The 12,049-nt window shown below is 57.3% G+C and overlaps 1 protein-coding gene across 1 annotated transcript; it reads left to right on the plus strand.

The window, feature by feature from the left end:
- On the plus strand, positions 1-8,145 carry TMEM222 (transmembrane protein 222). The gene is made up of 6 exons (XM_027706009.1): positions 1-122; positions 2,609-2,693; positions 3,437-3,468; positions 4,199-4,295; positions 4,590-4,720; positions 5,660-8,145. Exons 1-6 carry the CDS (start codon positions 1-3, stop codon positions 5,745-5,747), a joined length of 555 nt encoding a protein of 184 aa, XP_027561810.1. The 3' UTR covers positions 5,748-8,145.
- Positions 8,146-12,049: the final 3,904 nt, after the last annotated feature.

Consider the following 12,049-nt stretch of genomic DNA (forward strand, 5'->3'; position numbering starts at 1 on the left):
ATGGCGGCGGCGGAGCCCGGCATGAAGCAGTTCAGCGGCGGCGGCGGCGGCGGGGCCGCCCCGGACGCCGAGCGCGGCCGCTTCCCCCACTGCGTGGTGTGGACCCCGATCCCCGTCCTGACGTGAGCGCCGGGGCCCGGAGGGGGGGGGGGACACCGCGGTCCCCTCGCCCATCCCGCGCCCCTCGGGGGTCCCCCGGCCTCGCTTCTCCCTGGGCCCCAGAGCCCTTCTCGGACCCTCTTTCGCCCCTCCCGTGTGTCCATTCGCCCTTCCCAGACCTCCTCCCTCGATCTCTTCCTGGTTCCCCCTCGCCCCTCCCGGGTCCCCCATCGCCCTTCCCGTCTCCTCCTTGCCCCTTCCCGGTTCCCCCCCGGCCTTTCCCGGGATCCCCCATTCGTCTCTCCTGGGGCCTCTCGCCCTTCCCGGGTTCCCCACTTCGCTTCTCTCGGGACCCCCTCGCCCTTCTGGACCCCCCCTTACCTCTCCTGGGTTTCCCCCTCTCGGGTCCCCCCCATGTCCCTTCCCGGGTCCCCCCTCGCCTCCCCCAGGGCTTTCCCTCGCCCTTTTTTGCCCCTTCTTGCCCCTCCCGGGGTCCTCGGCAGCCTCGGGCCCCTGTCCCTGGGAAGGGCTCCTTGTTTTCCCCCTCCCCGCAGCCAGGGCGTGTGTAGGGAAGGCTCTGTGGTGAGCGGGCTTGTCCCTGCAGGAGCGGGATCCAGGGGAACGTGGGAAGGCTTTTTTTTGGAGCAAAAGTTTGCCCGCGGGGATCTGAGACCACCCCGTGCCCCCGAGGAGAGTCTCGGGTGCTTTGCTTTTGATGAGTTAGGGCTGGGTTTGCCTTCCCAGGCTCTCCAGCCAAGTGTGAGCAGGCTCCAGGGAGAACTTCTGAGTTTTCCTCTGGTCGTGGGAACGTGAAAAGCTGTGGATGTGGCTGTGGGGGTTGTCTGGGCACACCGAGGCTTGTTTTCCTGCCTTCCTCTTCCCCTCGGGTTCCCATCAGGTGATGTTTACTGAGCCAGAGCTCAAAGTCAGGTAGAAGATGTGGTGTGGTGTGTGCCAGGATCGGGAATGGTCCGGAGCTCTCCTCGCCCAGGAAAAGCTGCACCTTCCCTCTTGCTGTCCCGTTTATCTCTTTCCTTTTTTGATTGCTTAAATTTCTCACCTCAGTCTTTTCCTGGAGGATTTTCCAAAGCTTTTTGACCTCCTTAACCCCTGCTGGGGCTCACGAAGAGGGTTGTCCTGCTGCCAGAGCCACTGGGCACCCGTGTTTGTGGGAGCATTCCCTGGTGGACTGTGGCATCTGGAGCATGAGTCTGATAAGGAGCAGCTCTGGGGGGCTCATCCTGGAGAAAAGGAGGCTCGGGGGGGCCCTTCTCCCTCTGCAACTCCCTGACAGGAGGGTGGAGCCAGGTGGAGGTTGGGCTCTGCCCCCAGGGAATAAGGGACAGGATGAGAGGAAACACCCTCAAGTTGTGCCAGGGGAGGTTTAGGTTGGATATGAGGGAAAATTTCTTCATGGAAAGGATAATCAAGCATTTTGCTGAGAGGAGAGTTACAAAGAGGAAGTGTCCGTACCTGGGAAGGTGACAGTGTTGAATCCAGCCACACTTTGGACTTCCAGAGCCCTTTCCCCACATCACAGGGTTGTTATCCACAGCTGTTATCCACAGTATCCAAAAACTATGTGCTATTTATATCCTCAGCCCCTTTTGTTGGCTTGTGTGGCTTGACTTTCCTCCAAAGGCCTCAGTCCCACTTTATTTTGGGATCTCTGGTGGGTTTTTTAGGATCTCTGGTGAAGCTGTGGCTTGTGAATCCGTTGCTGTGGTCTCTTCTGGAATATTAATCCCTGCACTCAGTCCCTCAGGGAGAGAGGAGTGAGAGGGAGATCACCAAACCTGAGGGTGCTGGAGAATGTGGGAGAAGGCTGGAATGTGGCCTGGAGTATTTAATTCTAAGTGATAATGATGGAAAGGAGGTTGGGATAAAGGTCTGCTGCTCCCTGGGGCTGTAAATACCCATCAGGGAGAAGGTCTTTGAAACAATGGGATTGTTTAGAGGAGGGAATGATCTTCCTAAAGCCAGGAACTCTGTTTTCTACCCAGACAGCTTAAATCCAGGTTGCTGTGGAAAGCTGCAGGGCGGTGGGAAGATGGGCAGGGTGACCTGATTTTCAGTGGAGTGGAAAGTCCGGTTTATCCCGAGGCAGTTTCTCCAGGATCTAATCTTTTTCCTTGGCTCCACAAATGGGTTTGTCTGGGAGACCGGGGCTCACCCTTCCGTCTGGGGTGTGTGTCTGGAGCTCTCCTCTAGACCTGCTGCCAACGGAGTTCTGGGCATTCCCTGTGCGTTTTCCCTTGTTTTCCTGGTCTTTACCAGCCTTTGCCTGGCTTTGGCTCCCCCCTTTCCTTCTCCCAGCCGTGTCTCCCAGGTTATCTGTGCCTGCCCAGCCTGTGCTGTGCCCTTGGCTGCAGCCACTCCAGCCATTCCCACTCCAGCCATTCCCACTCCAGCCATTCCCACTGCAGCCATTCCCACTGCAGCAGTTCCCAGCCCTCGGTGTGATCAGGGGCAAATATCCCACCTGATGGACCCCTTGTTGCCTTGGCAGGTGGCTCTTCCCGATCATTGGCCACATGGGGATCTGCACATCCACTGGAGTCATCCGGGACTTCGCGGGGCCGTACTTTGTCTCCGTAAGTAGATCCTGGATCTGGGTGCAGAAGGAGAATCCCTGCTCCCTCTGCTCCTCTCCTTCCTCGGTGACTTTTGAGCCATCCCTGCCTCTTGCAGCTCCAAAGTTGTGCAAAATAACAGCTTTAAGTGTTTTTAAAGGTCATGGATTGTTGCTCCGTGGGCAGCTCCAGTGGAGCTGTGATAGATGCCTCTTTTGCTGAGCAGAAGGGGAAAAAAATCTTGTATTCCAGGCTCTAAATTAGGAGTTTTGGACCTAAATTCTCTTCCAGCAATCTAATTCTGAATAACAGAAGTAACATGGCTGTTAACTGTTGTGCTGTATGTGCCAGTCCTGAAAGCTGCTTGTGGTCCAGTGGGTTTTGGAAGCAAAGTGAGTTTTAATTTGGGATGATTAGTACTCTGAATAGACTGGGACATTTGCAACTTTGAGTTAACAAAATATTAACAGTAAAAAAAACAACCAAAAAACAGAGGGGAACAAGGCACTTATTCCCTGTATTCCCTGTGTAGGGAATATTTCTGGAGTAGAAATACGCTCATGCTCAGATCAGGAATATGAAAACAATGGGAATCTAAACCAGGCACACACGGGATTGGTGTCTGGGGACTGCTGAGGCAGCCTGGCAGTTTTATCACTCAGCCATCCCGGGCTGTGAGACCTTCCAGCACGATCCATGCCATGAATATTGCACGGGGTTATATCCTCCTGAGACAGTTTTCCTCTTTTTTTTTTTTTTTCTAGGAAGACAACATGGCATTTGGGAAACCAGTGAAGTAAGTGCTGTTCGTTTTTATTAAACTGACCAACTGACCTGCTGGTGTCCTTTAATTCATGGGGACAGACGAGCTGTGATATTGCTTCTCCTGGTGTTCAGCTGCCCTAATTCACATTGATGGCCACTGTGGCTCTGCTTTTCAGGAAACCACGTTAAATTAAATCTTCTTAGAAGCGTGACAGCAACGTCATGGCATTAATAACCAGAGCTGTGTGGAGCCTTTGTTTAAAAAAAGAAAAAGAAAAAGGCTAAAGCGTTTTAAGATGATGTTAACAAGTGCTCTGAGTAAACAGTGCCTGGCTGTGCTAATGAACTGTCGTCACTGAGTCCTGTTAATGATTCTGGGGGGAGGAGAAGAGGTGCCTGGGGTTTGTGGATCTGTCAGGTCAGGTTTGTGTCCTGAATGGCCGGGAGGTTCTGTACCACAGGACGTGAAAGCAGTTCAGGGTGTTCTGTGCCCCTGAGGTCTGTGATTTCTCTCTCTGGGGTGCTGTGGGTGCTGAGCAGCCATTTCTGCTGCCCTCTGCTTATTTGAAGAGCTGGGCTCTGTGGATTCCAGAGGCAGTGGATTTCTCCAAGTCCTTCAAGCCTGTGCAGGGCCAGGAGTTGGAGTCGACGATCCTCGCGGGTCCCTCCCAACTCTGGAGGTTCTGTGATCTCAGAAGAGCAGGAAGTGGTGAAGGTGCAGCAGCAGAATGATGCAGTGGGATCTGTTCTCATCCTTCCAGGTACTGGAAGCTGGATCCCAACAAAGTCTATGCCACTGGTCCCAACGCCTGGGACACGGCCGTGCACGATGCCTCGGAGGAGTACAAGCACCGCATGGTACGGCTCCAGTCTGGGGGGGGAATATCTCCCTGGAGTTTGGAGAGATCCTGGGGATACCCCATCCCTGGAAGTGTTCCAGGACAGGTTGGACAGGGCTGGGAACAGCCTGGTCTGGTGGAGGGTGTACCTGTCCATGGCAGGGGGTGGAACTGGATAATCTTTAAGGTCCTTTCCAACCCAAACCATTCTGGAATTCTGTGATTTTATATCTCCCCAGCAGTTTGGAGGGTGCACCAGGACTGGGAAGCCTCAGGAACAGGATGTCTAATCCCTTTTTTTTTCCTGTTCCAGCACAACCTTTGCTGTGATAACTGCCATTCCCACGTGGCCCTGGCCTTAAACTTGATGAGATATGATAACAGCACCTCCTGGAACATGGTGAAACTCTGCTTCTTCACACTCCTGTACGGGAAATACGTCAGGTGAGCCGAGGGACAGTCTGGACTCAGCTCTTTCATTCTCCTGAGCCCTCCAAAGCATCCATTTGTCCTGTGGAAAAGGGAGAAACATCTTCCCCCCCCAGCCCGTGGGTGTGTTGCTGGTGGGTGGCACCATCACTGCCTTGTTCTTAGATTCAGGAGTGTTTGCTGGTTTGCACTAGATGCTGCTCCCAAAATACTGTTTCTGGCTGCTAATTTGGAGCGCCTGGAATTTGGGAAATGCTAGCTAAAGCAAATCTCACTCTGTGTTGTCTTCTGGCTGGGTTAGGTCAGAACATAAGGTCACAGGATGGCTTGTCTCCAAGGATTACTGATTTCTCTTCCCTCTCTTGAATCTTGTTTACATAAAAACTAGTTGGATTTCCAGCAGCTGTGGAGCTTCCAACTGGGGTGGAGAGGGAAAGCCCGAGCTTTCCTTAAGGAAAGGGCAGTGAATCTCCATTCCAGCTCATTGTGCCTGAAAAAGAGATTCTGCAGGGGCTGCCCTGCATAAAGCTCCACTTCTGTGGGTTCTTCCCTGTTCTGGAAAAGCTTCTTTACCAGCTTTTGGACCAGTGTAGTTCCTGCTGTCTTGGTTAAATCCACCAGCACTCAGAACAGCAATGTCTGTGGTAATGAGGTTTCATTTTTTGTGGTCTGTCACCATTCCTGTCTGTGCAGGTATTAAATGTGTTAGTCTCTGACTTAATTTAAGCTGGGAGGAGATTCCAGCCCTGTTTTTGTGATATTTTTGTTGTGGACCTGACTTAGTCCCGATTTTTACAGTGTATCTCCAGCATGATGGGATGTGTGGCAGTGCCAGCAGTGGATGACAGAGTCAGAAAGGCGTCTGTCTCCCTCTGATTGCTCCAGTTATCCCCCCATCCTTTTGTCTCTGCTGGCTTCCCACGTCTAAACCTTCCCCCTGTCTCCCTCTTGCAGCATAGGGGGGTTTGTGAAGACCTGGCTGCCCTTTGTCCTGTTCCTGGGGGTGATTGTGACCGTTGTTCTCACCCTGCACCTGCGGTGATGGCAGCTCTGAACCCCCCAATCCCTGAGCACACGAAGGAAGAAACTGTGACTGATCCAGCAGGATGGAGACGTAGGACTCTGGGAGCCTACTCCAGGGAAGGTGGTGACCCCACTCCATTGTAACAGCTCATCTTTGTTTCCTGGAACTGCCTTCTTTTCCTCCTGTTTTTGTTCTGTCGATGGTGTCTCCCAGTGTCAGGGGTCTGGAAGCTCCTGCTCTCTCCCTGCCTGCAGCTGGGGAGGTGGGAATGGGATCAAGAAAGGGAAGGGTTGGGCCCCTTTGCTTTCAGTGCCAAGAAAAGCCACAAGGCAAACCTTGCCTCCTCCAGGAGCACAAGCACATCCACCCTGTAAGGTTCTCTCTGATCACCTGCTTTCATCCTCTTGGCAGATTCCACCAGATGCTCCCTCAGATTCCCTGAGTCTCCAGTTAGGAGTTGTTTTCCCTGTTGCACGTCTCTCCAGTAGCACACATTCCAAGTGGAGGTGTGGGGTTCTTCCTGGGGGGATTGGGTGCCCCGGCACTCACTGTCTCCCTCCCTGGCAGTGGCAGGAGGGTGTTGAGGTGGGACACTCCTGAGGGACGCTCTGTGGCAGAGCCAGCTCCCCTGGTCCTGCTGGTGAGCCTGGAAAGGCAGGAAAGTCGATGGGCTGGCTTGGGAATGGCTCATGGCAGTCTGCACCCCTTCAGGAGCCTGGTGCAGCGTTGGGAATCAGCTGCTCAGGCCCTTTCAGCTTGTGCCAGAGAAAATAGCGCTTCCCTGCTTCTCCCTGTGCTCTGAATAGCTAAATCTGTCCTTGCACTCCTCACAAGCCTCTTGTTTTCCTTTGATCCCTGTCCTTTGTGTCTCCCAGGCGGCGGCAGGGACGTGTTTCTGGGGCAGAGGGCTGAGCGTGGGGTTTGGAGGCCTCTGTGAGAGCAGCACCTGAGCTTAGAGGGGCCACCAGAGATGAGAAGAGGAGGTGAAGGGACTGGGAGATGCCCATCCTCTGGCTGGGCTTTGCAGCAGCAAACTGGGACACTGGCTTTTCTCCCTGGGCGGTGTTTCAGGGATGGCTCAGCACCTTCAGTGTGCTTTGGAGGGCACACCTGGGGTGCAGCTTTGCAGGGCTGGGTTTGGTGTGAGGCAGGCAGTGGTGGGGGGCTGAGGGCCCTGTTGAGCCCTGGGAGGGGCAGGATGGGCCGTAGGGGGTGAGGTGACTCCTGAGTGCCAGGCAGGAAGGCAGTTTGGGTGTGACCCAGCACCCCTTCCACGTCCAGCTCCGTGTCTGCTGAGGCTCTGCCCTGCGGGTGCTGGTTTTGGAGGGCCCTGAGCCAGGTGGGTTCTTAAAAAACAAGCCTGGCTGAAGGCTCATGTGCAGTTGAGCAGATCCCTGCTGACTGCAGAGGGAGGAGAAGAGCTTTTCCAGTCGGAAAACCAGCTCGTTACCCTGCTGCCTGATGGATTTCAAGCTCAAGGAGTGCCTGTGGCCAGCAGGGAAGCTTTCCTGGACTCCCTGCAGTCTCTGACTGGGGAGCCCAGTCACTGTCACCCCCCTGGCTCTCAGACCCCTCCCCATGTGCCTCCCTGCCCTCTCCCACCTCCCTGATTCCTCCAGCCATATGGGAGGGTTGGAGCCTCCTCTTGGGCTCGTGTCTGTGTTTCCTTTTCCTCAGTCACCTTTAAATCGCCCCCTAAGCCTCTCCCTTCTCCCTCGTGGTCTCTCTCTCGCCCTGTGCTGGCTTTCCTGGGGTGGGTGCCGACCTTGGCACCCTTCCCCATCTCCCTGGAGCTCCAGCATGCTGGTATCTGCTCCATACAGTCCTTTCCCTCCTGTGTGGGGAGCATGGGATGGAGGGTGCTGGGCCTGGGGCTACTCAGAAAGCCAAGATCCCGATCAGAGAGAACCTTAGGATGAAAGGATGGTGTGTTCTGGAGCTCCCCTGCCTTTCCACCCGGTAGCCACAGGCCAGCGTGCCCCGGGGGGGGATGGGAGAGAGGAATCCTTTCCCTCTGTGTTTATTTCAAGTGTGATTCCTTGGAGTGACCGGCCCCGGGGCTGGAGCTGACCCGTCCTACGCAGCAGCAATAACCTCGAGCCCCCTGGGCCCGGCCCCCGCCCCTGTTTTATCCATGAGCTCTGCAAGAATTGCCAAAGCTGAGACTTGGGGGTGTCTGGCAGCCCCGCTCCTGGGACTCCCAAAACCCCACTGTGAAATCCCCTCTCGTTTGCTCCCGATGCTTTTTAACCCGAGCGCAGTTTGGAATGGCGAGGGCGAGCCCCCGTCCCTCACATCCTTTGTTCCCTTCATCTCTGCGGGGCGCTAGATTTCTTTGTAAATATTTAAACTCTGCTTCTGTGGTTTCATAATCCCGATGGCAGGGAAATAAACTGATTTCTGTGGACGTCTCCAAGTGCTGCATTTCTTCTTGTCGAGGCTCTTCCCTCCTCCCAGCCCGCAGCGGGGTTGGGATCCCCCCTGCCCTGCTGACCCCTGGCCTCTCTCCTGCCCACAGGAGCTGGATCCTGGAGCTCATAAACCTTTTACTTTATGAACTTGCCCATTTCCCTCCTCCAGGGAAAACTCACAGCCCTGCTGTTGGGAAGGAGGTTTGGGAGGCAGAAGGATCCCCATCCCTGCAGTGCAGGAAGGGTTTGTGGGGTTTGGTGCCAGGTCTCAAGCCTGGGCAGGGGAAGCCAAGTGTTCTGGGATGTGAGATTCATTTTCCAAGGTTTTCCTTTAGCTGTGAACAGTTTCCCTTTTGTCTCTCCCATCTTATTTTCCGGGAGGTGCTGCATTCCCAGCTCCTTTCCCTTTCCAGTCTGGAGCCCTCCATGCTCCCAGGGGGAGGGGATGCCTGTCCTGGCCCCGGGGCTGCCGGAAGCAGAGTGGAATGGGAAGAGCTGGACTCCTTTTCCCCTCTCCCAGCAGGATGTGCTGCCTGAACTGGGAGCGAGGGAAGCTGTGCCTGCTGACTGTGGCTGCAGCCACTGATTTTGTGTTCCATCTGATATCCAGAGGCTGGAGCTGTGTGTGTGGGGAGCAGATCAGCCTTAAAATTGGGTCGTGTCCGAGGCTGAGGGATTTCACAGTGCATCCATCTTATGGAACACCACCTGGATCCTCCGGCTCAGCCCCTCCAGCCAAACCTCAGCTCCTGCAGGGTGGCAGCTCCGAGGGGTTTATCCCACACACATCTGTCGCTGGAGGATGAGGTGAGGATGCCAAACCCCTCAGGGCCGCAGGGGTCCCTCCTCGCCTCTCCAGCCTGGCAGGATTTTCCTAACCCACTCCTGCTGCCTGGGAGCTGCAGGGAATCTGGCGTGGGATGTGTGGGAGCTGAGCCGCGTGGTTCAGGTCGTGGGATGTGGGGATTATACGGAAGCAGCTGGGTTGTTGTTCCCAGATAGTGCCGCTCAGATGCCCGGGTTGCTCCCAGCTCTCTGCCCAGGCTGGTGTGCAAGCCCTGCTTCCCTCATTTTCCTCTCCGAGCCCCCAGTGGCCACCCCAGCCCCGGGGAGCGAGGAATGCTGTGAGGCAGAATGTCAGGATCCATCCCAGCTGCCACGTGGCCTCAGCCATCATCCCCGAGTGACCCCTCTGCTCCTGCCCCTCTGCCCTCGGCCACAGTGGCTGAGCATGACCAATCCCCCCGGCACCACGGTGGGGAGCAGGGCTGGGGGTCCCCGACCTCCCTCCCCGCGGGGATCCAGGAATGCCACAGCCCTGGAGCCGCCTTTGATGTGGGATCACTTTGCCTCAGCTGCCGGAGGGGAGGGGGCCCGGGGGTCACCCGTTCTGGGGGGGGATGGGGCATCAAAGGGCTCCCCGAGGAGCAATCTCACGTTGCACTTTGGCAGCTGCACACGGGGAGCTCTGGAAGCTGCCGGGGGCTGTGGATCCCTCCTCATCCTCACCCTGCCGTCCCTGATGTTTCCCAGGCAGGGGAGGGGAAAGGGGGTGCAAGACCCAGCACTGGGGGTCTTCATGCTCGTGGCTTCCCAGAGACAGTGTCATTCCCAGCTGGAGCCACAGCTGGAAATGCCTCGAGGTCCTGCTATGTTGGGAGGGGAGTTGAAATTAAAAATTTGGAGGGGGTGAAAGCGAGGGGCCCCTCCAGCCCGGGGGAGTTGGGATCTGTCACCAGGGGAGCTGGGGTCTGTCCTTGTTGAGCTGGGATTGTCCCAGTGGGAGGTGTGGGTCCATCCCTGTGGGAACTGGTGTCCATCCCTGCGTGTCCAGGGAGGGCTTGAGTGGCACATCAAAGGCTCTGGGAGGGCAAAGGGCACAGGAGCCGAGACCCCATCAGGGGAATGGGGCCAGGTGACCCCATTGTTCAGGGGGACATGTGGCAGTGTAAGAGCCCAGGTGCTGCCCCACTCCTCCCACCAAACCCCCTGGGGGGTCTCTGCCGATGCTCCAGCACATGCTCCTGCCTCAGCCTCCTCCCAGGAAGAACCAGACTCTCCTGCAGCTCCCAGACCCGAGGAACGAGTCCTGGAGGGGGAACAGGGCTGGGAGCAGGACGGGACTTGCTCCTTGTCAGTGCTGGCTCGGGGCTGCCCACACAGGGCAGAAATGAGGCAGAACCTGTTCTGCTCATCCGCTGGGACACTGCCAGCACCCAGCACCTGGCACTCAGCACCCAGGAGAGGGGTTTGCTCCTCAGAGGCTGCTCCAGGAGGTGCCTGGAAGGAAAACCACCCCCGAGGGCTGGCCCAGCCCCTGGGTCACCGTGTGCTGGTGGCTGGGCTGTTCCTGGGTGTCACTGGCGTGTTCTGGGCTGACACAGGCCCTGGTCCTGCCACCTGAGGCACCAGCTGTGACTGAGACCCAGCAAACTCACTACACCTCTGGGTCACCAGGGGTGGGGTGGGGACACACTCTGCAGGATGGGACCCACGCCTTGGGCCATGGGGTTTGGCCCTGGCTGTGCTGTGCCGTGCTCAGGGCTGTTCCCGGCTGCTGGATGTGTCCCAGAGTGGCACCCGTGCCTGAGGTGTTGAGTGCCATCCATCCATCCATCCATCCATCCATCCACCCATCCTCAGAGATCCAGGAACAGGGACCACATTCTGCCACGTCGTTCTCTATCCCATAAACATTCCTTGCTCTGGTTGTTGCAGGGGCAAAGGGTCCAGGATGCCCAGAAAGGGCTCAGTGCCCACCATGGGTGACCCAGATCTGAGCTCCCAGCCCATGTTAGGGCTGTCCCCACACCACTGTCCCCCTGCAGAGACCTGGCCATGCTCACTGCATTCCCAGGACAGCCATCATAGAGGCCTCTGGGACCCCTCCCCACCAGAGCTGAGCTGCAAGTGCCCTGCAAGGAGAGGAAGATGAGGGTGGCCCACAGACAGATACAGTGTCACTGCTGAAGTCTCATTTCCTGAGAAACCAGGCTAAAAATAATCCCCTTTTCTTGTGGTTCTGTGCTCAGTTTGTGCTGCCATCTCACCATAAAGCTGGGGGGAGCCTGAAACCCCCCCAGCTGGCCTCTCTCCCCCTGGGATCGAGGGAAGCTGAGGCACAGGTCTCGCTGTGCCAGGCAGGGATGTTCCTGCTGGCCTGATCCTGCGTGGGGCTGAGCACCCAGGGTGGTCCTGGGTGGGCAGGACCCCCGGCCATTCAGGGCAGGATGGGATTGTTCCTGGCAGGATGGAAGCTGTGAGTCTGGGGGCACCCATAGGATGGGGAATGTGGGGCTGGGGGGAGTCATGGAATAGGGAATGTGGGGCTGGGGGGAGTCATAGGATAGGGAATGTGGGGCTGTGGGGAGCCATGGGGTGAGGGAGGGGCTGGGGCTGCCCTGTGGGTTGGGACTGTCCCATGGGGAAGGAGCCACGGGCTGGGAATGCCTTGAGGGGTGGGGGCCATGGAGCTGGGGACACCCTGTGGGATGGGGAACCCGCAAAGCTCCAGGGACCCCACGTTGCCCCACACTGGGCTTTTGGGGTGGGGGGCTTCGGGTCCTGCAGGGAGGGCAGATGTCCTGCTCCCCCCATGCCCAGCACAGACCAGTCCCCCCAGTGCAGCCCAGGTGCTCTCCCAGGCACCCCGTGCCCACATCCTGCCCCCCCCAAACCCTTGCGTGACACCAGGGCAGGGGGGGTCTCCCACCCCATCCCCTTTCCCACACCCCGGACTTCGAGTCTCTACCAGACTTGGGGTCCCCCCACCACGAGGCTTCATCCCCACCGCGCCACCCCTTCCCAGGCGCCTGACGCCTCCCAGTTCAGCCCAGTTCAGCCCAGTTCAGTCCCGTCCGGCGGGTGCTGCTGGCTCCAGTCCCTGATTTCGTGCCGCCGGGCGAGGAG

The sequence above is a fragment of the Neopelma chrysocephalum genome, unplaced genomic scaffold (genome assembly GCF_003984885.1).
Source record: "Neopelma chrysocephalum unplaced genomic scaffold, ASM398488v2 Primary Assembly neopelma1_361, whole genome shotgun sequence".
Lineage (NCBI taxonomy): Eukaryota > Metazoa > Chordata > Aves > Passeriformes > Pipridae > Neopelma > Neopelma chrysocephalum.